We start from the raw sequence: 26,570 nt of genomic DNA, 5'->3' as shown, positions 1-26,570 counted from the left end.
TCTATTATTTTACACTCAGCTTCTCGCAGTTTAAAATGGCGGCGTTGAGCAGCGCCGAGTCCCCACCGCCCGTCTTCAACGGAGACGCCATGGATCGTGATCCCGAGCGGGAGAGGGGACTGGACGAACTGGGAGCGGGGCTCGAACCCATATGTTCCGGAGGGATCCCCGAGAGCCAACAGGACATTCCCGAGGAGGTATGGTGCGGGAAATGGGGTGTACATGGGAAGAGGGAGTCAAATGCTGGAGCGGAGCTGGCTGGATGTAAATCCTCAGGAAACACCGGCTGTACTATGTAGCTAGCTACCTAGCTAGCCTGCTAGCTGTCGTGGGGATGCATTGCAGGGGGGGGGGACCAGATGATGCACAAAATTCCTGATGATCATGTTATATATTTTGCGTTAGTCAACATGCATATTTATTTCACAAAGGAACGTGTATATTCAGATGCGATGTACGTTACTTACTGTATTTTCAGTGTCGTTCGCTACCCCGGTCTTTATCGCTACGGCCTGCTGTATTTTTTTGCTCTTTTCCAATGCTCTCCTCAGCGGCTGCAGCGGCGGTTTACTATGCTAGCTAGCGAGGGAGCTACTGTAGCCCAACTGGCGATTTGCGTCCAAGTTAGTTAGCAAGCTGGCTAGTTATGTTGATACTGATAGAGGGTTTCTCTGCAGATTATTGTAGCTAGCGCTGCCGTCAAGATTGTATCTGTCTGACGCAAGTACGTGCTTGAAGTGTTTCTGTGTTTTCTTTTTAATTATTTCATTACTGTAAATATCTTCTGTAGTCGCGACACAGATTTTAACCGCTGTGTTGTGATGCTTAACAGGACATATGGCTCTGCAACAATTTGTTTAATTTAATAGATACGTTATTTATTTTGCCATCGTTTTAAAATATTTACCACTTGGTTTATAATTAAGCACGGGTAGCTCGGTTACATATGCATATTTCGCTTCATCGTGGGATCCAAGGCCTTTCGTGTATTGTGACAGAACAAATTTAGATGATTAGCTGAATTACAACACCTGCATTTACAGTTATGATGCGTATAATATATAAATCCTGAGACTGTTTCTTGTTAGTGTGAAACTTCCATGTATTTTGAAACCTTTTGATTAAAACCATATGATTCTCGGACTATGAAATTACAAGTAAGCTATATTCTGCCACAGAATTATGCAATAAACTGAAATGGCCTTGGTATTATTATTATTATTATTATTATTATTATTATTAATAATATCAATATAACAATAATAATAATAATAATAATTCAGCTGTCTGTATTAACTGGAGATGAAACATTATTATATTTAAACAAGATTTAAAAAGTATTTGGTAATGAATGAAGAATCCAGTGTAAAGTCTAACAAAATGTAGACTAAAAACAGTTTGCTTTCATTGTCTACTATTTTCAATAAACATTTGGATTCAATTGGAAAGAAACACATTTTCAGTACCAAGAAATATTGTCTAAATTGCATGCAAAGTGTGCTGCTGAGAAACATGCACCTACATTAACACATGAGCAGTCACTTCTGACGGGCAGCAACTACTTTTAAAAAAATCCAGTGGTAAGATTAGATACTGTTATAATTCTTAAGGGGACAAATTCAGCGAGCCATTGAGGATGGCTCTACAGAAGTCCCACACTTGAGCTCTAGCAAACTCCAGATGTGTGTGTCTGACCTCCTCGGGTTTACGTTGTCCTGTTTCTCATTTTGTAATGGTGGGAGGACTTGTACTTACAGTACAAACCCTTCATGGGCTCTTTTTGAACTTCATTGCCCATAGTTCCAAGGGCTGCTTCATTTTTAAGGCTAATTTGTGATGTCACAGTAAAGAAAGCATGCATTGCATTTAGGCGGAACATAATACTCAACTCTGAAGGCTATTTAGTATTTGAGTTATTTCTGTGAACTTCCTGGTGCATGAAATGCAACCAATGAAACAGCAAATGGATGGTCATGTGCTAAGTTAGCTATAGCAAGCTAAGTACATGAATGCACTGACGCTGGTTCAGATTCAGTTAACAGTTAACAGGTTACTTGGTTTCTTCCTTTTTATTTGCTTCAACACACATAGTGGAATCTTCTGCTTTGTATTCATACAAGAACAAAATCACGTCAGCAGTACATGGCAAACCTCTTTGCAATTTTGCAGAACTTTAACCCCTAAAATATATTACTGTTACATGACTGCTTGGGTGAAATCGTAATACTTCAAGCTTTTGATCATCCTGTGTCTCAGGTTACCCTCAGACTTTTTGACAGAAACGGTTGAAAACTCAGAGCATCAGCCGATGTCCTTCCCAAGCAGCAGTGCATTACCTGGCAGCTGGCTGGTGTCGCAAAATGTGTCCAGATTATGACTGATACCTGTGCGTCTTCAAACTCCTTAGTTCTGCAGAAGCCTGTTGCCAAATAGAGAAAACCTTTTCCAAAATGGAAAGCTTTGGAATGGAATATATTTACAAAATGGTAAATATCTAAAGTAGTATTTAGTGATTAATTGCCTATTCACACTGTGCAGAAAAAAATTGCATTGGTATTGACCATTTTTAGCGGAGAAAATTATCCCTTCATAATAACTAGGCAAAACAAAGTGTATCCATATAAGAGAGAGGATTTATTTCTGCAGAAAGAGTCCGGCATTTACACACAACAAGGTGGACAAGCCCAAACCGAGGAGCTGGGGCTGTACTCTCTCCGTATAATAAAACAAGGTGCAGATGCACGATTAGTGAATATGCTGCAGAGTGGGTTTGATGCTGTGTTTTGAACTTGTGACTCTCACTGGTACATAGACTGGTCTTGTCCCTCTCAGCCTTTAATAAAGCAATTAGAATTATATCAAATATATATTCCTACTGTTCCTACTATTGTATTATCTGCAAAGTGTCCACAGATTTAACCTAAAGTAGTAGTTTACAGTCATATAGTCAGTTTTGTGTCTATAGTCAGTGGTATTGACCCAATCCTTGAAATTTTTAATTCTACAAATATTCAGTGCAAGGTTTTTAAATGTTAACTGAATATGTCATTATTCATTATGTGTCGGTGACTCAAATGTCGTAGTTTTTGGTCTGAAATGCTGAACTTTATCACACCTTTTTTTTCTGCCAGAGGAAGAAAGCTCAGTCCTCCAAAATGATCTAGATTAATATATCTTTTTTTTAATCAGCTCCCCATTTTCAGCATGATTGCGGTTGAAAATGAATACTTTATTATTCATATATTACAGTGAGCTCATTTGTGCCGGTCAGCAGTCTGATGATAGACTACACAGCTTTTTCTGCTGTGTCATACAGCACAGTGATGGCTAGAAACTGAAGGAATCCTAAATCTTTTTTTTTTTTTTCTCTCAAAACTTTCTATTCTAGCTGGCTAGCTCACTAACTGAAATGAAATGGAATGGAGAGTAATTAAATTGAATCAGTTTATAAATATGATTCTTTGGTGGGGGGGGGGGGGGATTGTCTTGCTAACTCATGAGTTAACCGTGGTCAATAGACCTGCATTCTTTTTTCCTCTGATAGTACAGCCTATAGCACTGGATCTTAAACTTTTTGGAAAATATTTTTTTAATATCAGGACTCAAATTAGAAATTTAGTACCTTTCGGGGACCCATCGAATACACACACTAGCACAACCTGCTGGACTACAGACTCATTCCGGAACCCTCCTCATACACTCCCGCGACCCATTTTGGGTCCCGACCCAAATGGCCTATAGCAGGTATCCTTAGATCTGCCCCCCAGAGCCAGTAGTACTGGTGGTTTTTACCCTTCCCTAATCGTAGTCGTAGATTCAGACCTGGGACGACAAAAAAAAAAAACAATCTGGCTAATCAGTGAGGTTAGATTTGGGTAGGAAATAAAAGCAGTGGTACTACTGGTCTTGAGAGCGTGTTTGTGGCATCTGTGACCCAGAATCAGATGTATTTTCATAATAATCCATTATAACCACGTGTGTGTAATGCAGTGTCAGTGATGATTGGAGAAATGCAATGTTTGTTACGTTCAGACGAGCTGTTTCCCTGGGATTCATCTCTCTAGGGTTTGTTGTTGTTGTACTGCTGTCCTATGCGGCTTTCCTAAGCTTTCTCATGCACACGGGGCCTCACTGTTCTGATTGGCCAGCTGTTTCAGCCAGAGAGGGAACAGACTGAGAGCGGTCTGAGTTCAAATAGGATAGAGGCTGTTCGCCCCCTTTTTCAAACTTCTTATTCAATTCAGGCTTCAGCTGGATCTGTAGTTGCCTACAATGGACAAGATTCCTATTAAACTCCTGTTAAATTAGGCAGACAGTGTGTGGTAATGCAGAGTGTTTGTAATAAACACAATTCTCATAATGAGTGTTATAATGAGAAAATCTAATTTTTTGAAGTGGACTTTTTAAAAGACTTTTCATTGTGGAGATGTAGTAGAATAAATTAGTCGTCCCCTTTGAAAGTAGTAACTTGTATTTTCCTAGGTTTTCTATTAAAAAAAAAATCTGAACTTTACCTGCAATTTCTCAATAGTTTTTTTGTGTACAAAGATATGGAATGTAAAATTACAGTAAAGAACTACAGAAGATGTAATTACACACAGCCAGTGTTTTTATTTTTTAAATTTTATTTTCAGTTATCAGCAACATTTAATGGTTCTCGTAGAATGTTACATTCTCCTATTACACAACAGAGGTTGTATTTTATCTGCATTCTAAGGGGTACTAATTCCAAAGTGTGCAATTTAAATGTAATAATAAAGAAATGTAATTACGATCAGTTTATGTTTAGAATTTTCTCTGCCCACTGAAACGTTGTCTATTCTTGCAGATCTGGAACATTAAACAGATGATCAAACTGACGCAGGAGCACCTAGAAGCCCTCTTGGACAAGTTTGGGGGTGAACATAATCCCCCATCCATATACCTGGAGGTGAGAAGACGTTGGGTCTCATTCACAAAACTTCTTTAATTATTCTTACTTTTGTTCTTAAAATTTTTTCCACCGAAATACCAATGTGGAGTTCATGACACGTGGAGACCTTTGCATATACAGGGTGTATGAGATGATAAATGCTGTTTGTAAATTTAATGCACAAACCTGTTCATGTGATTTGCATAAGGAAACAGCCATGAAAAAATACTGCAAGAAAAAAAAGATGTGCGTACCTGTGCAGTGACCTGTGCGTACCTGTGCAGTGACCTGTGCGTACCTGTGCAGTGACCTGTGTGTGTGTCCCTGCAGGCTTATGAGGAGTACACCAGTAAGCTGGACGCTCTACAGCAGCGAGAGCAGCAACTGCTGGAGGCCATCGGCAACGGGACCGAATTCTCCTGCCCTCCCCCCACCCCGGCCCTCGGCCCCACCCCTGCCCCCACCCCCGTCCCCAGCCTCCTCGAGGTGAATATCGGGGGGGCCGCAGGGTTCTCCTCGACCACCTCTACTTTGGCTGTGCTCCAGACCCCCACGGATGCTGCCCGCGGCAACCCCAAGTCGCCCCAGAAACCCATCGTCCGGGTCTTCCTGCCCAACAAGCAGAGGACAGTGGTGAGTGTGCCTGAGGAGGCGTGGCCTTCGCATTGTAGCTGAGCTGGGACAGCTGAACAGCTAGAGCAGGGCTGCCATCCCTGTCGCTGGAGATTTACAGTCCTGTAGGTTTTCATTTCAATCCTAATTTGGCTCACCTGACTCTACTAATTAGTGGCTCAACGAGATGTGTAGCTTTTGAATGAGGTGTGCTTTGTTAGGGTTGGAGTGAAAACCTACAGGACGGTAGATCTCCAGGAGCAGGGTTGGGCGGCCCTGTGCTGGACCTTTGTACTGTAAGACGAGGCGTGTGCAGTCCTCTCCGGCTGCCTGCCTGCCCCTGCTCCTCCATCCGTGCGCTCACTCGGGCCGCTTGGAGTGTGACCTCGAGGAGGCCGAGCTGCTGACTGGATTAAACCGCTTCAGCAGAGTTCTGCCGCGCCGCGCCGCGCTCTGACAGATACGAGATCTGCGGAGCGGCTGCTTTTCAGACCCGATCAATCGATCTGAGGAGCGGCTGCTTTTCAGACCAGATCAATCGATCAAGGACGCTGTTAGACCCGATCAGGTTGGGCGGCCTGCTTGCTTGACTGTCATCGACGAGGGCGTGTCGACCGATCCTCGATCAGAGGAGCGGCTGCTTTTCAGACCCGATCAGTCGATCTGAGGAGCGGCTGCTTTTCAGCGCTGATTGGGAGTGATGACCGGCTTCAGTTCCCACAGAGCAGCAGAACGTGTAAAGGGCGCGTTACAAATACACAAGGCTCCCTCTGCATTCTGCACATGCCTGCAGTGCCCTGGCTCTCCCTCCAAATCCTTCTTTTTATTCATTTAATTTTATTAGAATTTATTTGTTTATTTAGCATTTTCTATCCTTCCTGTTGAATATTTGCAAAATTCAGTATGCTTTTTCCCCCCACCCCGTCTAGCCACCACAGTTTAGTCTAGTCATGACTCTAGATGGGCTGAAGGTCCTGTTGTCCTTTGTGTAAGTTTGTCTTTGTAAAGAGCAAAATTGGAATACGTTTGTGTGCGAGTTACATTTCACATAGCCTGCTAGTTCATTCAGCAGTGGGGCATCATTGAGCGGGAGACTACAAAAAAAAAAAATATATATATATCAGTCTCTCCAGAGCTAAAAGGACCTCGTAGCGGGACAGAGAAACTCATTTTAATTTTGGGCTTGGCCCAGCCCTTGAGGGTATATTTTGTTTAGTACTTTTCAGGACTGCCAATAGTGTTTAAAATTTAATTGCGTATGGGGTGTCTTCTCCCAAAAGGAGTGGCCCCGGCATTGGCACTTGGAAAAGTACCCTCCACAATCAGACTCTTGCAAGTTTTTTTTTTCCCTCTCTTTCATTTTTGGACTAAGAACCTGACCATGAACAGGGCTTGAATCCCACCTTTGACGTTCCCGGCCGTATCTCCCTGGCTTGGTTTAGGCTCAGTTTGAAGGCCTTGTATCTGGCCTAGGTTATTTTCAGGTGTTTTTTTCCTGCAGAATTTAGGTGACCTCCTTTGTGTTAATCGGTTTAGGTGGTGTGAAGTCGCCCTAGGAGCACAGAAAACAAATAAAATAAAAATTGGCGCAAAAATTGGCGAATAAAATTGACGCATATCTCAATTCAGAGCCTAGCGAGTGAAATAAACAGGACATGAAAAGGGGTTTTTGCTAAGAGAACAGCTGATAGCAGAAAACGCTTGTATTGGTGACTGATCCCTCAGTAGGTATTGAATTGTGAAAAGGGGCGAGCTGGATGCTCAGGCCTGTTAGTTAGCCATGTTGAACCCCGACCGTACGCCTGACCGTACGCCCTGACCGTACGCCTTGACCGTACGCCTGACCGTACGCCTCCTCCAGGTCCCGGCTCGCTGTGGCATGACCGTGCGCGACTCCTTGAAGAAGGCCCTGATGATGAGGGGCCTGATCCCAGAATGCTGTGCGGTGTACAGGATACAGGACGGGTAAGCCAAGCCCCGCCCCCCTGTCCGCCCCTCTGTCCCTGTCCACGGGTAGGCGTGTCCTCCCTCCCTGACGCAGCCCCTAATAATATATGTGTGTATGTATAGCACTCTCAAGGCACAGCATTGTTACAGCTGAAAACCCGAGTGTGTGTGTGTGTGTGTCTTTATATCACCCCAGTCGCTGAATAGGCAGTTGGCCTCTACCACAGGGGACTGGCTTCCCAAAGTGCTTCGCATAAAAACAATTAATTAAAAAAGGACAATAAAGTGTAGAAACAAATAAAATGGGAACAACTCGATGAAACTGAAGTACGCTAACAGAGAGAAATGTAAAATTGTACATTAAATAAATGATAAAATATTGTAAAACTCTGGTTGACCGTTCTGTAGCTTTGGGGCTTTAAAAACGAAAGGTGGCCTCTCCAGTGTCCTTAAGCTTCACCGTGGGATGTTGAGCAGGCCAGTGCTGGGATCTAAAGCACATATTTGGATATACTGTTAGAAGTATATTTTGAGGGTAAACCATTTTAAAAAGTAAAGGAACATTTTAAAAGACGCTGAGAACCAGTGTAGGCTAACAAGGACAGTGGAGATGAGCCTTTATCTTTGCCCTGGTTAATGCTCTTGCGGTCTTATTTTGAACAAGCTGTAATCTACCAAAGTACTTTTTTTTGGAAGACCAGAAAAAGGAGTACTGCAATTATCACATCTGCTTGTGAAAAATGCATGTAGCAACCTCTCAGAATCAGGCTGAGTAAGAGAAGGCTCCATATAAAAATATTTCTCAGAAAAAAAATAAAAAGACTGTTTTAGTTTTTGCATTAATATGTGCCGTAAAATTCAGGTCAGAGTCTAAAATTAACGCTGGATTCTTTACTTTGCTTTTACACTGCAGAGAAACAGAGCCCGATTTATCCACTCATTTTTCTTAAGTGGATAAATCGTATTTCCATCTATGAAAATAGGCCCAAACCTTCAGACTTTTTCCATTAAGCCCTAGGTAGTTTTTAGCTGTCCGGGTTATGATGTCCGATAAGATGGTTCCACAGCGGTTTGAATCTGTTCTCATCATGTAGCGCCGCAGACGCATAGCTGTGCGTCGCTGGCATAGCGACGGAACTTCACTCCGCCCTTGCCTGTGACGTGTCACAGTGACAGTCTCGCGGGCGTCCAAAAAGCCGCCAGTCTTTAGAGAGCGATGGATTATTTCCGACACGTTTGTCAGACAGACAGTCGAAAGCGTCCTGAAGGAGCCCTGTTTGGGAGGGGGGTCGAGGGAACCGGTGGAGCATTTGATCAGAGAGATAATTCTGCAGAGCTGGACCTCGTTTGCCCTCGCCAGGGAGCTGATATTCAGCCTCTGTTGCTGGGTTCACACAGTTTAAAAATGTTTTACTTTATATTCCAGGGTGTTAATCCCCTTTAAAAAAAAGAAAAAAAAAGAAAAAACAGACTCTTCACATTTTGAAGTAGAGATTTAGCTAGTTCAGCTAATGGTTGAGACTGGATTTATCAGATGTTCCATTGTAGAAAACGGTATTCTGGGATTATTTCCATTTTCAGATGTAATCCTGCCTTTCTGCGTGTACTGGCTTACTGTCGCTGCACATTTTGTTCCTTATAAATTCAGTGCATCTGTAGTCTAGTGTTCCTCCATTTATATTTGCTTACCGCAGTTTAGACAAGCTGAGCACATTTCTCTCTTTTGTGGGCCCTTTTGGGTGTGTGTGTGTGTGTGTGTGTGTGTGTGTGTGCGTGTGCGCGTGTGCGTGTGTGTGTGTGTGTGTGTGTGTAAAAAACAATCTTTGTGTATAATGGAGTTGTTTATAAGGCCCATGCAGAAGTGTTATATGCTTGTCATCATGTGCTCTTCAGGGAGAAGAAGCCGATTGGCTGGGACACAGATATCTCCTGGCTCACAGGGGAGGAGCTACATGTAGAGGTTTTGGAAAATGTGCCACTGACCACGCATAACTTTGTGAGTACGATGGAGTCCCTCGAACCCGGACGATCAGATCTGATGAGGGCTGAAGACCCTCTCGTTACTCTCCCTTTGACTTTTCATAGAAATATGAGCTTACAAATGAAATTCTCAGCAGATAAAATGCATTTTTTTAACACCACATAACACCACAACAGATTTCTTGGCAGACTAAGCGAACAAAAATTTACAAAATCTCTCGCATCTCTTTCTCTCAAAAAATATTTTTTCAGATTTCCTTCTCAAACTCTTAAAACAAAAAATACTGTAAATACTCTCTCAAGGCTCTTGTCTTGTTTAGGTGCGGAAGACGTTCTTCACCTTGGCCTTCTGCGACTTCTGCCGCAAGCTGCTGTTCCAGGGCTTCCGCTGCCAGACGTGCGGCTACAAGTTCCACCAGCGCTGCAGCACCGAGGTCCCGCTCATGTGCGTCAACTACGACCAGCTGGAGTGAGTAAAACCCACCAAAACCGCCAAACCCGCCGCTCTGTAGCACTGATGTACCGCTCATGTGCGTCAGCTACATACCCACTGCAATGGGTGTGAAAAGCCAGGTGAAGTTTACTTGCGTCCGTATTATAAAATGGCTTAAGTCTGCGCTCCTCTTGTGTTCTGTGTGTCCCTGCAGCTTGTTGCTAGTGTCCAAGTTTTTCGAGCACCACCCCATCACGCAGGAGGAGGCGTGTTCGGAGGGCACCACGCCCATGTCCGAAGTGTGTCCGTCCCTGCCCCCTTCCGACTCCACCGGGTAAGAGCGGGGCCGGCGTCGGTGTGTTACGCAGCGCCTTTTCTGATTGGCGCTGATTGACAGCGGGATGGTGATTGACAGCTGGAGTAGTGGAGGATTCACAGTCCTGTCCAGCCACGAGCTTCAGTTGCAGTTACACTTGACACACTATCTATAAATGACACACTATCCTCAAAAAACCCTTTCCCTGCATATTTATCTGTTTGTTTTTGTCTTTTGCCCCCAGGTCCCTGTGCCACTCCCTGGCCTCCCCATCCAAGTCCATCCCCATCCCGCAGGGCTTCCGGCCGGGGGACGAGGACCACCGCAACCAGTTTGGCCAGCGGGACCGCTCGTCCTCCGCCCCCAACGTGCACATCAACACCATCGAGCCCGTCAACATCGACGTGAGTCCAGCCCGCTGCGTGGGCCGCCGAAATCAGACACTGACAAAGGGGCTGTGATGTCACTCGGCGGCTGTGATGTCACTCGGCGGCTGTGATGTCACTCGGCGGCTGTGATGTCACTCGCCGGCTGTGATGTCACTCGCCGGCTGTGATGTTACTCGCCGGCTGTGATGTCACTCGCCGGCTGTGATGTCACTCGCCGGCTGTGATGAAGTGAGCTTCATTATTGGCTGCTTGGTCGGCTGAAGCTCCTCCCCCTGGAAGGCTGCAGTGACAACATTGTGCTAAAGCGCCTTGTCCTGCTGGCTGTTGTCTTGATTGAATTTAGCGCCAGAGGACAAACTCGTGCTGTAGACATAACAAGATTATTTATGCAGCTAAAGCTGCACACAACACTGTAAATTGCAGCACAGCTGCGCAGAATGATTTCAGTGACTGCTGTTACAGTGTGGCTCTTCTCTTGCAGGACTTGATTCGAGATCACGGTTTACAGAAATCAGATGGAGGTAAGACTCTTCCAGATTTGATTTTGCAGCTGTCATGAGTGGTATTTGGGCCAGACGTTTCCAAAAAAAAAAGTTGGCACATTTTTGGGAGTAGTCCAAAGAATTTTCATGGATTATCCAAGCAGAAACTTGCACTTCGCAGCACTTCTAAGGAACGGGATGGAGCAAGTTTCTGAACTAATTGAATAAAAATGGTTGGCACCTGAACGAGACGCTGCACTGATGCTGAGGGAGTTCTGAGACTATCACTGTGGAAAAAAAAGCATTCCAAATATTGAGCAGCGGTCAAAATGATGCCCGTCTGTTCCAGCTGAGTTCATTAAAGCAGAAACTGCCTCTTCCTGTGGACACGTTTACACTGAGAGCTGCCAAAGCTCGACAGAGGAGATTACACAACTACCCACTGATTAAATTTAATCCGTTTCAAATTAGCATTTTTATATCATTTGAGCTCGTCCGTTTCAGCTTTTTCATTTTTTGTGAGTTCACACAGCTCCAAACTGTTTCATTGTTACGATTAGTCTTGTTTAACAATTGTTTACAAGTAATGAATTAGATACAGTGTTTTAGTTTTCTGTTCTGTAGACAGTACCCCCTCTTCCTCCACCCCTTCCCTCGTTTAAAAGCTTGATTGATGCTTGATGAAGCACGGAACACCAGCCGCAGGCCCCTCCCCTCATAAAGGTGGCACACAATCTACCCCATGGAGAAAAGCTATCGCCATGAAAGTCTGGCGTAGTCAGCTACTTCGGTTTCCTCCCACAGTGAAAGACATGCATGTCAGGTCAGGTACACTCCTGCCATTGCCCTTGACCAAGGCGCTGGCCTCAGCGCTGGAGTTGGTCCCCGGGTGCTGCACTGTGGCTGCCCACTGCTCCCCCAGATAGCACGCGACTTCCGACCGGATCTGTGCCGGCTGTGCTGACTCTGACCGGACTCAGCCCAGATCCGGCCCGGACTCAGCCCAGATTCGGCCCGGAGTCGCTTGCTATCTGAGTAGGGTGGGTTAAATGCAGAGGACAGACTGGCCCGTGCCAGGTTCAGTAGAGTATGTTTTGCTATCTGAATAGGGTTGGTTAAATGCAGAAGACAGTCTGCCCTGTGCCAGGTTCAGTAGAGTATGTTTTGCTATCTGAATAGGGTTGGTTAAATGCAGAAGACAGTCTGCCCTGTGCCAGGTTCAGTAGAGTATGTTTTGCTATCTGAATAGGGTTGGTTAAATGCAGAAGACAGTCTGCCCTGTGCCAGGTTCAGTAGAGTATGTTTTGCTATCTGAGTAGGGTGGGTTAAATGCAGAGGACAGACTGGCCCTGTGCCAGGTTCAGTAGAGTATGTTTTGCTATCTGAGTAGGGTGGGTTAAATGCAGAGGACAGACTGGCCCTGTGCCAGGTTCAGCAGAGTATGTTTTGCTATCTGAGTAGGGTGAGTTAAATGCAGAGGACAGACTGGCCCGTGCCAGGTTCAGCAAGGTATTTTTCTTGTGTCCCACAGGCTCCACGACGGGCCTGTCGGCCACGCCCCCCGCCTCCCTGCCCGGCTCGCTGACGAGCGTGAAGAGCGCCCAGAAGTCGCCCAGCCAGCCGCGCGAACGCAAGTCCTCCTCCTCCTCCTCCTCCTCCGAGGACCGCAATAAAATGGTGAGACCCACTGGGGCTTCGGTCGCCCCGGCAACGCTGGGGGCCTGACCCCTCACTGCGCGGCGTTCGCATCTTTCCAGTAATGCTAACGCAGGGGGATGTGATGTAACTTCCTGTAATGCTAACGCAGGGGGATGTGATGTAACTTCCTGTAATGCTAACGCAGGGGGATGTGATGTAACTTCCTGTAATGCTAACGCAGGGGGATGTGATGTAACTTCCTGTAATGCTAACGCAGGGGGATGTGATGTAACTTCCTGTAATGCTAACGCGGGGGGATGTGATGTAACTTCCTGTAATGCTAACGCAGGGGGGATGTGATGTAACTTCCTGTAATGCTAACGGGGGGGATGTGATGTAACTTCCTGTAATGCTAACGCAGGGGGGATGTGATGTAACTTCCTGTAATGCTAACGCAGGGGGGATGTGATGTAACTTCCTGTAATGCTAACGCAGGGGGATGTGATGTAACTTCCTGTAATGCTAACGCGGGAGGATGTGATGTAACTTCCTGTAAAGCTGTCTGACGGACGCTGTTTCTCCCGGCAGAAGAACCTGGGCCGGCGGGACTCGAGCGATGACTGGGAGATCGCGGAGGGCCAGATCACCCTGGGCCAGAGGATAGGCTCCGGATCCTTCGGGACCGTCTATAAGGGGAAGTGGCACGGTGAGATTCGGAAGGGGAGGAGCGATGGTACAGTGAACGGGCCCCAGTCCTTCTCCAAAATCCTTACTCCCCCCCTCACTCTGATGGGGCAGCATTAGCTCAGGTGGTACAGTGGTCATCTGGTAATCAGAGTTGCCATTTCGAACCCTGGACACCCTTCTGGGTTATCCTGATTGCTCTCAATGAATCTCATTCATTTTTAACTTACGAGTAAGAAATTCTAGCACACAAATTGAGCTTTTTTTTTTATCGCGTGCATATTTAAGAATAATCTGAGTGAAGATTCCATCCTATGATTTGTCATCCCTACGTCTGGGTTGTTACTACATCTAATATGCTTACAAGGTTGTTGCACTTTGATAATCGACTATAAACCATTCTCTAATGTTCTCTCAGTGAGAACCTAGAACCAGAAGTTATCAAGATAGGTAATGTTTTGAAAATCATGGTAAAAAGGTGGCTAGTAGCATTTATAAATACAGAGAGCCCAGGCGAAGTAGAGAGTTTCAGTACATTGAGTACACCCAGGACGTGTGCAGTACCCTGTGCAGCCAGCAGGGGGTTTCAGCTGTGCTGTGTGTGTAGGAGACGTGGCTGTGAAGATGCTGAACGTCACGGCCCCCACCCCTCAGCAGCTGCAGGCCTTCAAGAACGAAGTGGGGGTTCTGAGGTGAGTCACGTCCGAGTCGAATCGCTTTTTATTTGCGTAGCGCTTTTTTTCGCGGGAAAGCTGTCACACAAAGACGCTTTTCTGAGTAGCGGAAAAAGAGCAAAAAAAAAAAACAGCTGCTGAACCCCCAAATAACAAGCATGGGAGGTTAAGAAAAACAAAACAAAAAGATACTCCCTGATGGGAATGAACCTCTCAGGTAAGCCGTGAAGCTTCATAAAGTAGGGCTCTGTGTGATGAGCAGCAGGGCTGTTCGCTGAAGCGGGACAGGAAGCGCCAGGCGTTGTCCCAGAGCTGCAGGACCATCTGCAGCAGCTGCGGGGCTGTCCGGCAGTGCTGGCTCCCTCGTTCAGTATGGGCGAGAAACGCTGGAGCAAATTCACCTTGTTTCTCATGAGGTCGCTGTGCACTGGGTAACATGACAAAATGATGTCATCTTATTGTGATTCCATTGCTCAGAAGAAAAAAAAAAAACTTTAACAAGAAATCGTTTTTATTCTGGGAAGACGATTATTGGCAACCATGCATCCAGTGCTTTGGACACCCTCCCTTTTTGCTAAGATGACAGTGCTGAGCTTCCTCCTGTAATGTGTGATGAGGTGGGAGAACACTGCAAGTGATCTGAGACCATTCCTCCGTGCAGAACCGCTCCAGATCCTTGGTCCTCAGTTGTGGACTGTCCTCTTCAGCTTTCCCCTCAGGTTTTAATGGTGTTTACGTAGGTCAGGGGGCTGGGATGGATGTTACGTTCGGTAGTGACGTGTCCCCTCCCCTCCCCTCCCCCCTCAGAAAGACGCGCCACGTGAACATCCTGCTCTTCATGGGCTACACCACCAAGCCGCAGCTGGCCATCGTCACGCAGTGGTGCGAGGGCTCCAGCCTCTACCACCACCTGCACATCATCGAGACCAAGTTCGAGATGATCAAGCTCATCGACATCGCCCGGCAAACCGCGCAGGGCATGGAGTGAGTGAGCCAGCCAAGCCAGCTTTCCCAAAGACCCGCTCTGCTTTCCCAAAGACCTGCAACATTGTCTATGAAAGCTAACTAGTGTACTGTCTGCATGTAAGGTGTAATTTATGGTGAATGCTAAGTAGTAAGTAGGACAAGTAGCTTGTAGGAAGGATGCTTGTCTTTTCTAAGATTCTGGCCCTAAAGGAAGTTTGACTGGGATACTGACAGATCTGTAGCAGAGTGTTCCTTTCTTAGTTTGAACTTTACTCTCTTGTGTTGCTAGCACTGTAGTCACCTACTTTTCAGAACATTGTGTGTACTTGTAAACTTTTTTTCAGTGTGATATCTAGACATGGCTTCCCGCAGAAAGAATCTCTTTTGGTAAAATAAATTTGTTCTTCCCTCTGCAGCTATTTACATGCCAAGTCCATCATTCACAGAGACCTGAAGAGCAACAGTATCCTTTTCCCCCGACCTGTCAGTCTGCTCCCCCTGCCGTCAGCAGTCTGAATGCATGAAAGGGTTTCACTGGGCGCAGATGTGTCTGCGACTCTTCCGTTAAGAAGAGCTGTCTGATATTAGGGCCTGATAAACTCGTACAGACAAGGCTTACTGGAGGCTCCTGCTCCTAAGCGGGGTTCTCAGTACTCAAGCTGCTGAGTCATGCTTGTGTAAGCACTTTATCGCAGAGGGCTGACTTAAATAATGATCGAGTAAAATCTTTCGTGTTCTTTGTCACACCAAGTTAGGACTTCATGTAACAAGTGACTAGGTGCGGGTTAGTTATTTCCTAATATGTAAACCCGTAGAATCTGTAGAATTTTTTACATCACTGTGTCTTGTCATATTAATATTGAAATGAGTAACTAGTAAGACGGGGATATTGCACGAACATGGAGTCCCTGTGTTTGCATTGGCCTGTAGGTGCTGGTCTGCAAGCCTTACTCAGGGATATTTATCAAATTGAAGCTTGATTTCGATTTTGTTTTTTCCTTTGGGGAAAATACATCTAAAAGGCATTTTCTGTTTTTTCCCCCCACCTTGGTTGTCTTTCAATGCCTGTGTGTTATGACTGTGGTCATAATCTACTCAAAAAGTTAAATGTTACTGCCTTTATTTGGTTATATTTGCCATAGCTAGGAAGGCTTGTGTAACTTCTTAACTTGTACATTGTAGTTTGGGGGTGTATCTCCACTGTATTGTTTATGCTACTGAGGTGAGAACCAGTTCACTCGTTCAGCATATGGGGGAGAAAACATTGGGCGAGTTTGTCTAGCAGTGACTTCTGGGAATTGTAGTCCATCTCCTTAACCATCTCCTGCTTCTGAGATATATTCCTGCATGAGGACCTCACGGTGAAGATTGGGGATTTTGGCCTGGCCACAGTGAAGTCCCGCTGGAGCGGGTCGCACCAGTTCGAGCAGCTGTCTGGGTCCATCCTGTGGATGGTTGGCACTTTTTCATTCATTTGTTTTTTTATTTTATTTATTCTTTTGTCAAATGGTCTTTTTTTTGCTGTGGTTAGCTTAGCCCCTCATCTTGTTAAACCTCAGTCCATTACGCTACTGCAGCTCCACCTCTCACTGCTCATTTTTACGCATTTGTGCCCTAAAATTGATCTCTAAAATGTTAAAATTACACCAAATCCAAGAGCTTTAATGTTTGAATAGAATATTTAATACATTAATTCTGTGTTACCCTTGATAGGTTAATCAAGGGTAACATCTACCGTGAAGTGCCTGAATAATCAAGAAACTGAATTCCAGTGGCTAATTACTTTCATTCTTTCCTTCTCAATAAAGTTGTGTTTTCTGGGCATGAATGCACCTCTCAATGCTGTTATGTTATTGGTCAAAGCTGGTCGTTGTGCTGGCGGCGCTGTAAACGCAGTAACGGTGTGAGGCCGTCTCTCGACCCGCAGGCCCCGGAAGTGATCCGCCTGCAGGATAAAAACCCGTACAGCTTCCAGTCCGACGTCTACGCCTTCGGCATCGTGCTGTACGAGCTCATGAGCGGGGTTCTGCCGTACTCCAACATCAACAACCGAGACCAGGTGCGCGAACGTATGCCGTGCCTGTTTACGGCCTGTTCAAATCCTGTTCGAATGTCCGAATCTAAAAACAGCGTGTAATAATAATAGTAATAATAATACTTTCTAGCATTTATATAGCACTTTTGTGACACTCAAAGCACTTTATTGTGGGGGAAACCCACCTCACCCCACCACCAATGTGTAGCTCCCACCTGGGTGATACACAGCGGCCATTTTGTGCCAGAACGCTCACCCACACACCAGCTGGAGGTGGAGCGGGGAGAGAGCGATTGCGACTGGGAGTGAGCCCTCAGGAGCGGACGCAGTGTGACCGCGGCCCGCGTGCTTCTCTCTGCCGCAGATCATCTTCATGGTGGGGCGGGGCTACCTGTCGCCGGACCTGAGCAAGTCGCGCAGTAACTGCCCCAAGGCCATGAAGAGGCTGATGGCCGACTGCCTGAAGAAGAAGAGGGAGGAGCGGCCCCTCTTCCCCCAGGTGCGCTTCCCACAATGCACCACGGCGCGCCGTCGCGCTGGGCCACGCAGTCGTATCCGAAAAGGGCCGGCGTGGGCGCAGGGCCTTGTCTGAACTCAACACTACGACACCTGACTATGCTTATCAGTCTCTTGATTGAAGACTGAACATGCCCTTATCCAACCACCTTTAGGTGTAGTGGCAGACCCCTTATCTGTTTTTATCATATAGATATGGTAAATAATTTCATCATAAGCTGACTGCTTGATTAACTAAGTCATAATTGTATGTTTATTGCACTCATATATGTTTATTGCTGATTTAATTGGTACAGAAGTGACAGTACTATGCTTTGTTGCCTTGGAAATGTGCCGAAAGGTACTGATTGGCTCATTGGAAACCATTGATCACTAATGAGCTCGCTATCCTCCACCGATATGTGTCCCAAGTGAAGAGATCCAGTAGCTACCCCCAGCCAGTGTGTGAATATTCATGAAAACACATGCCTGAAGAACATTTCTGCTCTGAATGTTCTCTTCTACACAACTCTGCGCACGTCCACAGGGACTGAAATCGGTCTCGAGCACGTAAGCCTTGCAGCCTGTTGCATATGCATGAGCGCGTGAGCGTCTGTAGCAGACGGAGTTTGCACAGTCCCGGGCCGGGCCTTTCGCTGTGAGCTGCATAGCGATGTCTTCTGCAGCGGAGTCCTGCGCACTTCTGCGTGTCTGTGAGAGCAGGTGCACGTCCTGCATTGGGCTGTCGGTCATTAAATGAGCGCTTTTGGAAAACGGAACGGCGATGCACGGTTACAGATAAAACGAGAATTTCATGCTTGGCATAAAGTTGCATAGCATCAGAAACTCAAGTTCTGTGTGCTGCCCTCAAACCCCGAGCAGCAACATCTACTTATCTCCCTTCACGATTCAAGTGCTTGCTAGGTTTTCAGGGGCCAGGTCGCTGGTGTCGATCGGGGTTTTCAGGGGCCAGGTCGCTGGTGTCGATCGGGGTTTTCAGGGGCCAGGTCGCTGGTGTCGATCAGGGTTTTCAGGGGCCAGGTTGCCGGTGTCGATCGGGGTTTTCAGGGGCCAGGCCGCTGTTGTCGATCGGGGTTTTCAGGGGCCAGCTCGCCGGTGTTGATTGGGGTTTTCAGGGGCCAGGTCGCTGGTGTTGCCCGGGGGTCTCGATTTGCTAGCGTGCCATGCTCTGACAAGACGGCGGATTTTCGGTTTTGACAGATCCTGGCCTCCATAGAGCTGCTGGCGCGCTCCCTACCCAAAATCCACCGCAGCGCCTCCGAGCCCTCCCTAAACCGGGCGGGGTTCCAGACCGAGGACTTCAGCCTGTACGCCTGCGCCTCCCCCAAGACCCCCATCCAAGCGGGGGGGTACGGTGAGTACCCTGAGCTGTGACAGCCAGCACTAGGACCTGATAACCTGGGTCCTGGAAGTCTGCAGCCCTGGTCCTGGAGAACCACAGACTCTGCTGGTTTTGATTGTTACTCTGTAATCAACCAATTACTGCAGCTGATTACACAGTTAGCTCACTTCACCTGGGTATTTGGGTCTGAATTGAGTGCTGATTTTGAGGTGGAAACCAAAGCGAAGCAGAGACCACGGCTCTCCAGGACCAGGGTAGCAGACCCCAGACCTGGCCTTAAAGATGTCAAACAATGTTCTTACAAGATCCAGAGTGGTCCAGCTCCAAAATGTCCTTTGCCATTTCTGTTGATCAAAGTGACATTTAAATGTGGAAAATAGTACAGTAAACTGGTTAGTGAAATATAGCGTAGTTTAATGCTGCATTACACAGGTTGTATTATTTCATGTGATGCAACACCATCAAAATATGAGGCAGTCAGAATATCTTTGGGCTGTTTTGATGCATTGATGCCTGTGTCATGTGTGGCAGTACTGAAGCAGTGTATTTTTAAGCACATTATATTCAGTATTGTAATGTGATTTTCATTATTGTATTAAAATATATTAATTTCTCACTTGTGCTCTTGAATTCTCTCCACAGGGGAATTCTCAGCTTTTAAGTAACGGAGCGAATGCCACCAGTACATCCCTTATCACCTTTCAAAAAGTCTTGTGTTCCTACAGTGGGTTCATCCATTTTACAAACAGAAAAAATAGCAACAGTTACTATAATTGCGCTGTTTCCTTCCTTTGCAATCTAAAGAGCGACAATTGCACTGGAACAGCAAAAAAAAAAAAAAAACAAACGGACAGATCGCAAAATGGGGGAAAAATTAGACTAATGGGGGAAAAAAACTTAAATAATGACCAAAAATAATATATAAATGGACAGGAATTCCTTGTCCGTGAAGTTGTGGGTAAACCCCGTAGGAGACAGATAATTTGCCAACAATCTCCCCTCAAGCTCGCTGAAGAGGGGGATGGAGGGGGGAGAGCAAGAAGAGAGGATGGAGGGAAGAGAAACGGAGGTCAGCCGTCGCCGTGGTGACGCCTCATCTTGTCCCCTCCAGCCGATTGGTCGGCGGTGGGTCGCGTGAGGCAAGCCGCAGCATGGAATCCGCACTTTGACCAATGGCACTAGAGAGGGCTGTGAAAGGGGCGGTCAGCCCCGGCTGCTCATTGGCTGGCACTGGTTGATGGACCTTTGTCAGAGCCAATCTCGTAGAGGCGCCAGAGGACACAGGGTCAGACCTGTTGGAAGACGACTTGAATGCTTTATTTATGTTTTAATTCTATTTTTGTTGTTTTTTATTTTTATTATTATGTTTGGCTTTGAGGTTTTGAGGTATGGTGGGGGAGGGGGAGGGAGGTTTCACCAATATTTTTGTCTTGCTTTTTGTATGTTTCGTCTAGTCGTATTGTTCAGAAAAAAGAACACAAGTTCTTGAAGAGGTTTTTTTTCTTCCTTTCACCTCAGGGTGCTCCGATGAAGTGGAGCATCCCAATAAATCAGATTCAGCTCGAAACGCTGTCACAAAGAGGCCCAATCAGCTTCAGCTCGAAACGCTCTGAGGAGCCGCAGTCTGCTTCAGCTCGAAACGCTCTCAGGAGACACAGTCAGCTTCAGCTCTGAGGAGCCGCAGTCAGCTTCAGCTCTGAGGAGCCGCAGTCAGCTTCAGCTCTGAGGAGCCGCAGTCAGCTTCAGCTCTGAGGAGCCGCAGTCAGCTTCAGCTCTGAGGAGCCGCGGTCAGCTTCAGCTCTGAGGAGCCGCAGTCAGCTTCAGCTCTGAGGAGCCGCAGTCAGCTTCAGCTCTGAGGAGCCGCGGTCAGCTTCAGCTCTGAGGAGCCGCGGTCAGCTTCAGCTCTGAGGAGCCGCAGTCAGCTTCAGCTCGAAACGCTGAGGAGCCGCCAGAGCTGAAGCTTCGCAGACATTTGTTCGGCCGCTTCATCCGAGAGGCACGTTTCAGGACACACTGGACCCCCTTTTTTTAGACAGGAATCCTTGAGTATTCCCCCCTGTTCGCTTGCAAAGCGAAGGAGAGCCCAGAAGGTGGGCGTGGTAGCTAAGGAGCAGCAGTCTTTATTACATTCAGTTGCATTCAGAGGCGCTCCTATGAAAGGAAACGTGTCGGTCAGAGCTATCGGTTAGCCCCCGCTTGTCTGGATTTATCCATGAACAGAGGATGCTGTGCACCTGGAGTGCACTGAGAGAGAGTGGATTTGTTTCTGGACGCTAGACTGCAATTATGCTTTGTTTGTTCAGTTAGCCCAATCATGTAATGAATGTGGCGTTTTTTAAAATGAATTTGTCATTGACCGCTACGGACTGCCTGTGTTCTCATCTGAAAACAGTCTAATGTTATGAGCTGTATGATATCCAGGACCCAAGTTGTGCACCCCTGCTGTCACTGGTGTTCACTTGGGCAGTGAACACCAGTGACAGTGATGGAGAAGGCACTGTCCTGAATGGTTAAACTGCCGTGTAGTGGTGGTTTGAACGTTCCTGTGCAGACGTGAAGCAGCCGGAGAGGCAGGCTTTGTTTGGGGAGTATTGATGTGTTCCTGTCTGGCTTGTCCTGTGAGCTCTGCTGGTCTTCATTGGCCAGCATTGGCTGTTATTAGTGAACAAGAGGCGGACGTCCAGGACAGAGGGAAATAAACGGGGAGCAGTTCCTGCTACTGTGGAGATATAATAACTCTGTGAAGCATGGTGCCATAGTGAACCGGTTCCTTTGGTTTAAGCTGCAGCTTCTTTCTGCTCGTGTGCAAGACTGCGGCTTTTGTTATAAGCTCTAGCTGACGTCGTTGTAAATTGCTTTTCTTCGCAACTTCAGTTTTATTTGTTGTTGCGAATACAAGGTGGGTCGACTCTGCCAGGGACGAGGAGAGGGTACTGTAGCACCGTGCTAATGATGGTAATGAAGGCTTTGTGTTTCAGAACCAGACCTGACGTCAGAAACAGGACGACTGCTAGTACGTCCTGTATGAACTGCTAGTACGTCCTGTATGAACTGCTAGTACGTCCTGTATGAACTGCTAGTACGTCCTGTATGAACTGCTAGTACGTCCTGTATGAACTGCTAGTACGTCCTGTATGAACTGCTAGTACGTCCTGTATGAACTGCTAGTACGTCCTGTATGAACTGCTAGTACATCCTGTATGAACTGCTAGTAATGCGCCCGGCTAAGTGGGGACTCAAAGGGTTAAACCCCTTCTGAAACTATAAACCCTCCTTTATTTAATCTTTTAGTCATTGCAGTTATTTAAGGGTAATGGGCGTTTTATTTAATTTATATTTCCAAACGTTTCTGCTTTTATGTGGCCAGACAGGCCTGCGAAGTCGGAATTATTTATGAAAACTTTATTTTTGCTTAATTTTTTTTAGATATGTGGTCTTTAGTAAGATAGTTTTTAAACCGTAAAATACAACCTTAATGGCTGTGTTTGTGACCCAATTCTGGTTGTGCTCGAATTACTTTAGCAGGCTTTGAAACGGACAAGAGTTAGATGCCGAGGTCTCGGCCAGTTTTCTCTTGGATAGGAGCCCAGCGTTGCCTGTGTCCAGGAGCCCAGCGTTGCCTGCGTCCAGGAGCCCAGCGTTGCCTGCGTCCAGGAGCCCAGCGCTGCCTGCGTCCAGGAGCCCAGCGCAGGGTGTGGGACTCATTTCGTGGAGAGCAGTGTTTTAATTACGGTCATAAATCTGACCTTTCTTCACTGACGCGGTTTATACCGGCGGCACAGAAACCTCTTCTGATGCAACACTTGAGCCTTTACCTCCAGAAACAGTTTGCCTAACAACAATTCTGTGACAGATTTAAATAGAGCCTGCACATTTTGTGTGTGTGTGTGTGTATCCATTTTGTCCTGTGTGTTCATCGCTGCACTGGTGCATTAGAAATCACACAGTTTACTTTTGTGCATCAGTCCCCCAGAACAGATGCAGAAAAGCCAATTAAACGGACCTTGCAGGACACATCAGGGTTTTGGATTCTGCAGGATTGGAGCGGGGGGAAGGCCAGCATTGACACCCTTGCTGTTTACCTGACGTGTTGAGGACCCTCCTCCCCAATCCCCGTGTTTTCTTTAATGCACTTAGTTGGTCCTCCACACTGCAGTCCCCCTGCTGTCCAGAAGGGGGCAGGTTTGGTCCTCCCGATGCACTGAACTACTCAAACGGGGGAGGCGTTTTTAAAAGTGAGCCGTGGCTTTCCGACCTTTCTCTTAAACGGTCGGTGGGGCTGACATTTTACGCGATCTTCGATGTAGGTTTAAATCCGATGAAGATGTATAGAGCTGCTTTGATTTTTTTAAGAAACACGCTTAATCTGAGAAATATGATACGGCATATTTCTGGTTCTGAATTAAAGCTATTTTGTTTTAGAGGTAGTATCAGTAATTGAAGTTATGTCTTGAGTTTTTTTTTTTCCTTCCTACAAGATGCCAGCCAAAGAGTGTGTAGATTTTATCTGACCCACGAAAGGGAAGTAAACCTGTTAAGCGTACAGAATTATTTTATGGGTGTCACAGAAGTGCTGCGGAAGATCTCCCAAGACACCTGAACCCAGGTGATGGTTAAACTCGGGTCATTCTCCAAAATCCAAAATGTCCTCCAAAATCTTGCCTTAGATCACGATCGGGAACATTGGACATTTTGGGTGATCAGTCAGTTGCAGTGGTACAGTAACACTGGAGTACTTCTCATAGTTTCTACACCAAAGAGCTGTGTTGAATCCAGTAACTGTTAGTTTTATCTCAAACAAAAGAAAAATCTTATTTGGTTTACAGTATTAATTTTTCGTCGGCAAATTGTCAAATTGGTTAAAACATGGCTTTTTTACCCCTCATTGTATCACAATTCCTGCAGTTTCACCTCACCTGTGTAATAGGTGAGCACAGCTAATCAGAGTTCACCTGCGAGTTGAGGCTTCAGAAAAGGTTTGACAAGGCGTACGCGTGCAAGGTGCACCATGGGATAGCTCATCAGTCCCGCCTCAGATAGATTTCTTTGATGGCTCATTCTCATTGTTGATATTCTCCGAGCGCTGAGTTTGTACTGAGAGTCGTGCATCTTGAAAGGCGGGGAAGGGGATCTTTGATGTTTGAGCGGTGAGAGCGGGCGGAACGCTGGCGCACAGATCCCTGGCGCACGGCAGCATGCCGCGCTGCATTAATCACCTCTCAAACGGCCAGGGACCGGAGTGATGAACTGGGGAGAGAGAGAGCGAACGGAGAGAGAGAGAGAGAGAGCCGCACTCTGCGCTCTGTTAACTGTGTACAGAACTGCGCAGCGACTGTCATTCCCAGCTCAGACTCTTCTCCCGAATGGCTTGAAAGTGACGACCCGATTTCTTGATCTCATTTATTTGTCCTCCACTTGGTTGTTTAGTAACAGCGTGTTAATCGTGAAAGTAGTACAGTACTGCCGCGGGCAAGGTTAACATGCACAGCCGTGATGTAATTTTGAATTTGTAGCTCGTGTTCCGGGCCGAAATTACTCCTCTAGCAAGAGCAGCAAGGGTCTGAAGGAACGGCTCTGTTTTGCTTTCATATTTTATACATGAAGTACGCAAAGATTCAGGAGTCCCAGCTTTAGATGGAATATGGAACGTGGAATATATTTTTTTTCCCCACCTGCCGTTTAAAAGCCCCTTGTCAGTCCTCTAGCAGTGGTGTGGAATTATGGTCACACATATTCCAAAGGCAGAATAACCGTTTTCCACGTAACGTACTGTCTAGTGGGGTTTGGAACAATTCAGAAATTCAGAAGTTCTGAGCATTTGTTGGACTGATGCACTGTCCTTAAAAACTGGAAGAAAAAATGATTATGAAAACACTGGAAAATACAAGTGTCCTAAATGTGTAAACATTTTGGTTTTACTTTGAAGTTTGATTGTGACCAATATATAAGTGTATACTGGTGGAAGTACTACAAATCTTCCCGTAAAAGTTCTTGACTGTGTCAAGGAAGCAAGTGGATTACAGTAGGAAGATGCTTAACAAAATTTGTTGGCCTTAAATACATTTTTGGAGCAGACTGTCAACCCGTTGAATAGCAAGGTGGACTATTCAGGCTTGGATCCTGTGTGACTGCATTTAAAGAGCTGTTCTACAGTAGATTATGGATCTTCCACAGTAATGTCCCTCATTCCCAGGAACTGTGGGTGAAGCCCAAATCGAGGTCCCTGTATCAGGATAAGACTTTAGTTTAGGCCCCGTTTGTGCCCAAGGCCATTATGACCCGTCTGTAGTGGTGAATAGCACCGCCCCGTGACTGCTGATGTAACCGTAATGTACAGCTTACACCCCGCGTCTGTCAGTGCTGCAGTGCCTGTGACTGCACCACCTTTAGGAAAAAGGTCCAAAAATTCAGGAGATCAGGGTATTTCTGTGTTTCAGAGATTTAAGTCCTGGAGTTGTATTTGTTTTTGTTTTCAAATATACAGTATATAATATTTTTTATGTTGTGGTCACAGGCCGTTTTTTTTCCACCATTGTTGTATATTTGTTAAAGGTATAAGCTATGAGGAGCTTAACTGGAGCTTATTTAAACCTTTGTACCTTTGGGAAAACACTGAGACCCACTTATACCCTCAGAACTGTTTGTGCCATGCTGGGAGTTGTTTTCATGTACCAGTATGTCTCAGAGAGATGTACCTAATTTGGGATATTTTCCTATTTATTTATTGTATTATTATTATTATTATTATTATTATTATATAAAATACCATAATGAGTTGAAATTGTTTTTCATGGAAGAAGATCAGCAGGAAAGACATGCCTGTATACCACACCAGTTCTGCCTGCGTGTCTGCTTGTTTGAACGTAGCAATCGAGTAAAGAGTAAGCTATCGCTACCATTATACAATATGTATGTGGGTAGAAAATCTTAAGGTTTTTTTGTTTTGTTTTGTTTTGTTCTTGAGAACCCTCTTGCCTTCAGCCACTTTATTTTTTCTTCTGTGAAACTCGGCAGAAAAACAGGAATTACTGCGATGTTGTCTTTTAAGAGTATTTATTTTATACAAATGTTTTTTTTTTTCTTCTTTCTTTTATGTCTTCGTAAAGAGAATCTTGCTAAGGTTTATTATCTGAAGTGGGATCCAGTGAAAGGATGGAATAATTTTATGGAGATGTTGCTCTCATTCTGTATGGCCCATATGAAACGAGCACGGGCCGTTTGTATTGCTTTCTCCTGTATGTTGTTTTGATCATGGTGAAGCCTTGCCAGAGCCCTCGCTGGCTAATGCCACTCATGTTCCTTTCTGCTCTGCATTTGGCAACAGCTTCACCCCCTTCCCTCTCCCTCTGTCACTCTCCCACCTTTTGGGGAATTTCATTTCTGCTTGTAAATTTGTACATTTTGTCAGTTTGCTAGAAGGCATGGAGACCACAACGAAATAAAAAATAAAATTAAAAGTTGGTTCAAATGGCGAAATAAAAAAAGTAAAAATGTTTTGATAGATGAAATTCTGAGAAAAAAAAACTATTTCTGTGTAAAAAAAAAAAAAAAATGAAGATTGTATTATATCAAAGGAAAAAAAAGGTAAATGTATTTGTTGTGAATATGAGAAGCAGATATATTAAAGAAGTGCATGAAATGTTT

At 45.7% G+C, this 26,570-nt stretch overlaps 1 protein-coding gene across 1 annotated transcript; it reads left to right on the top strand.

The window, feature by feature from the left end:
* Positions 1-26,570, top strand: LOC135258771 (serine/threonine-protein kinase B-raf-like). The gene is made up of 19 exons (XM_064342330.1): positions 1-197; positions 4,829-4,930; positions 5,243-5,545; positions 7,386-7,489; positions 9,365-9,467; positions 9,772-9,920; positions 10,099-10,218; positions 10,445-10,604; positions 11,071-11,110; positions 12,603-12,748; positions 13,298-13,415; positions 14,001-14,085; positions 14,875-15,051; positions 15,450-15,496; positions 16,369-16,487; positions 16,961-17,092; positions 17,433-17,567; positions 18,785-18,938; positions 19,569-26,570. Exons 1-19 carry the CDS (start codon positions 36-38, stop codon positions 19,589-19,591), a joined length of 2,379 nt encoding a protein of 792 aa, XP_064198400.1. The 5' UTR covers positions 1-35; the 3' UTR covers positions 19,592-26,570.

This window comes from Anguilla rostrata, chromosome 7, assembly GCF_018555375.3.
Source record: "Anguilla rostrata isolate EN2019 chromosome 7, ASM1855537v3, whole genome shotgun sequence".
In the NCBI taxonomy this organism is placed as follows: domain Eukaryota; kingdom Metazoa; phylum Chordata; class Actinopteri; order Anguilliformes; family Anguillidae; genus Anguilla; species Anguilla rostrata.
This window is presented reverse-complemented; position numbering and strand designations above follow the sequence as displayed.

Excerpts from the sequence above, each read along its gene's own strand:
- LOC135258771 (XM_064342330.1), top strand. The coding sequence starts at position 36 with ATGGCGGCGTTGAGCAGCGCCGAGTCCCCACCGCCCGTCTTCAACGGA. Across the intron at positions 9,468-9,771 it reads CACTGACCACGCATAACTTT|GTGCGGAAGACGTTCTTCAC; the intron begins GTGAGTACGATG and ends TGTCTTGTTTAG. Across the intron at positions 17,093-17,432 it reads ACATCAACAACCGAGACCAG|ATCATCTTCATGGTGGGGCG; the intron begins GTGCGCGAACGT and ends TCTCTGCCGCAG.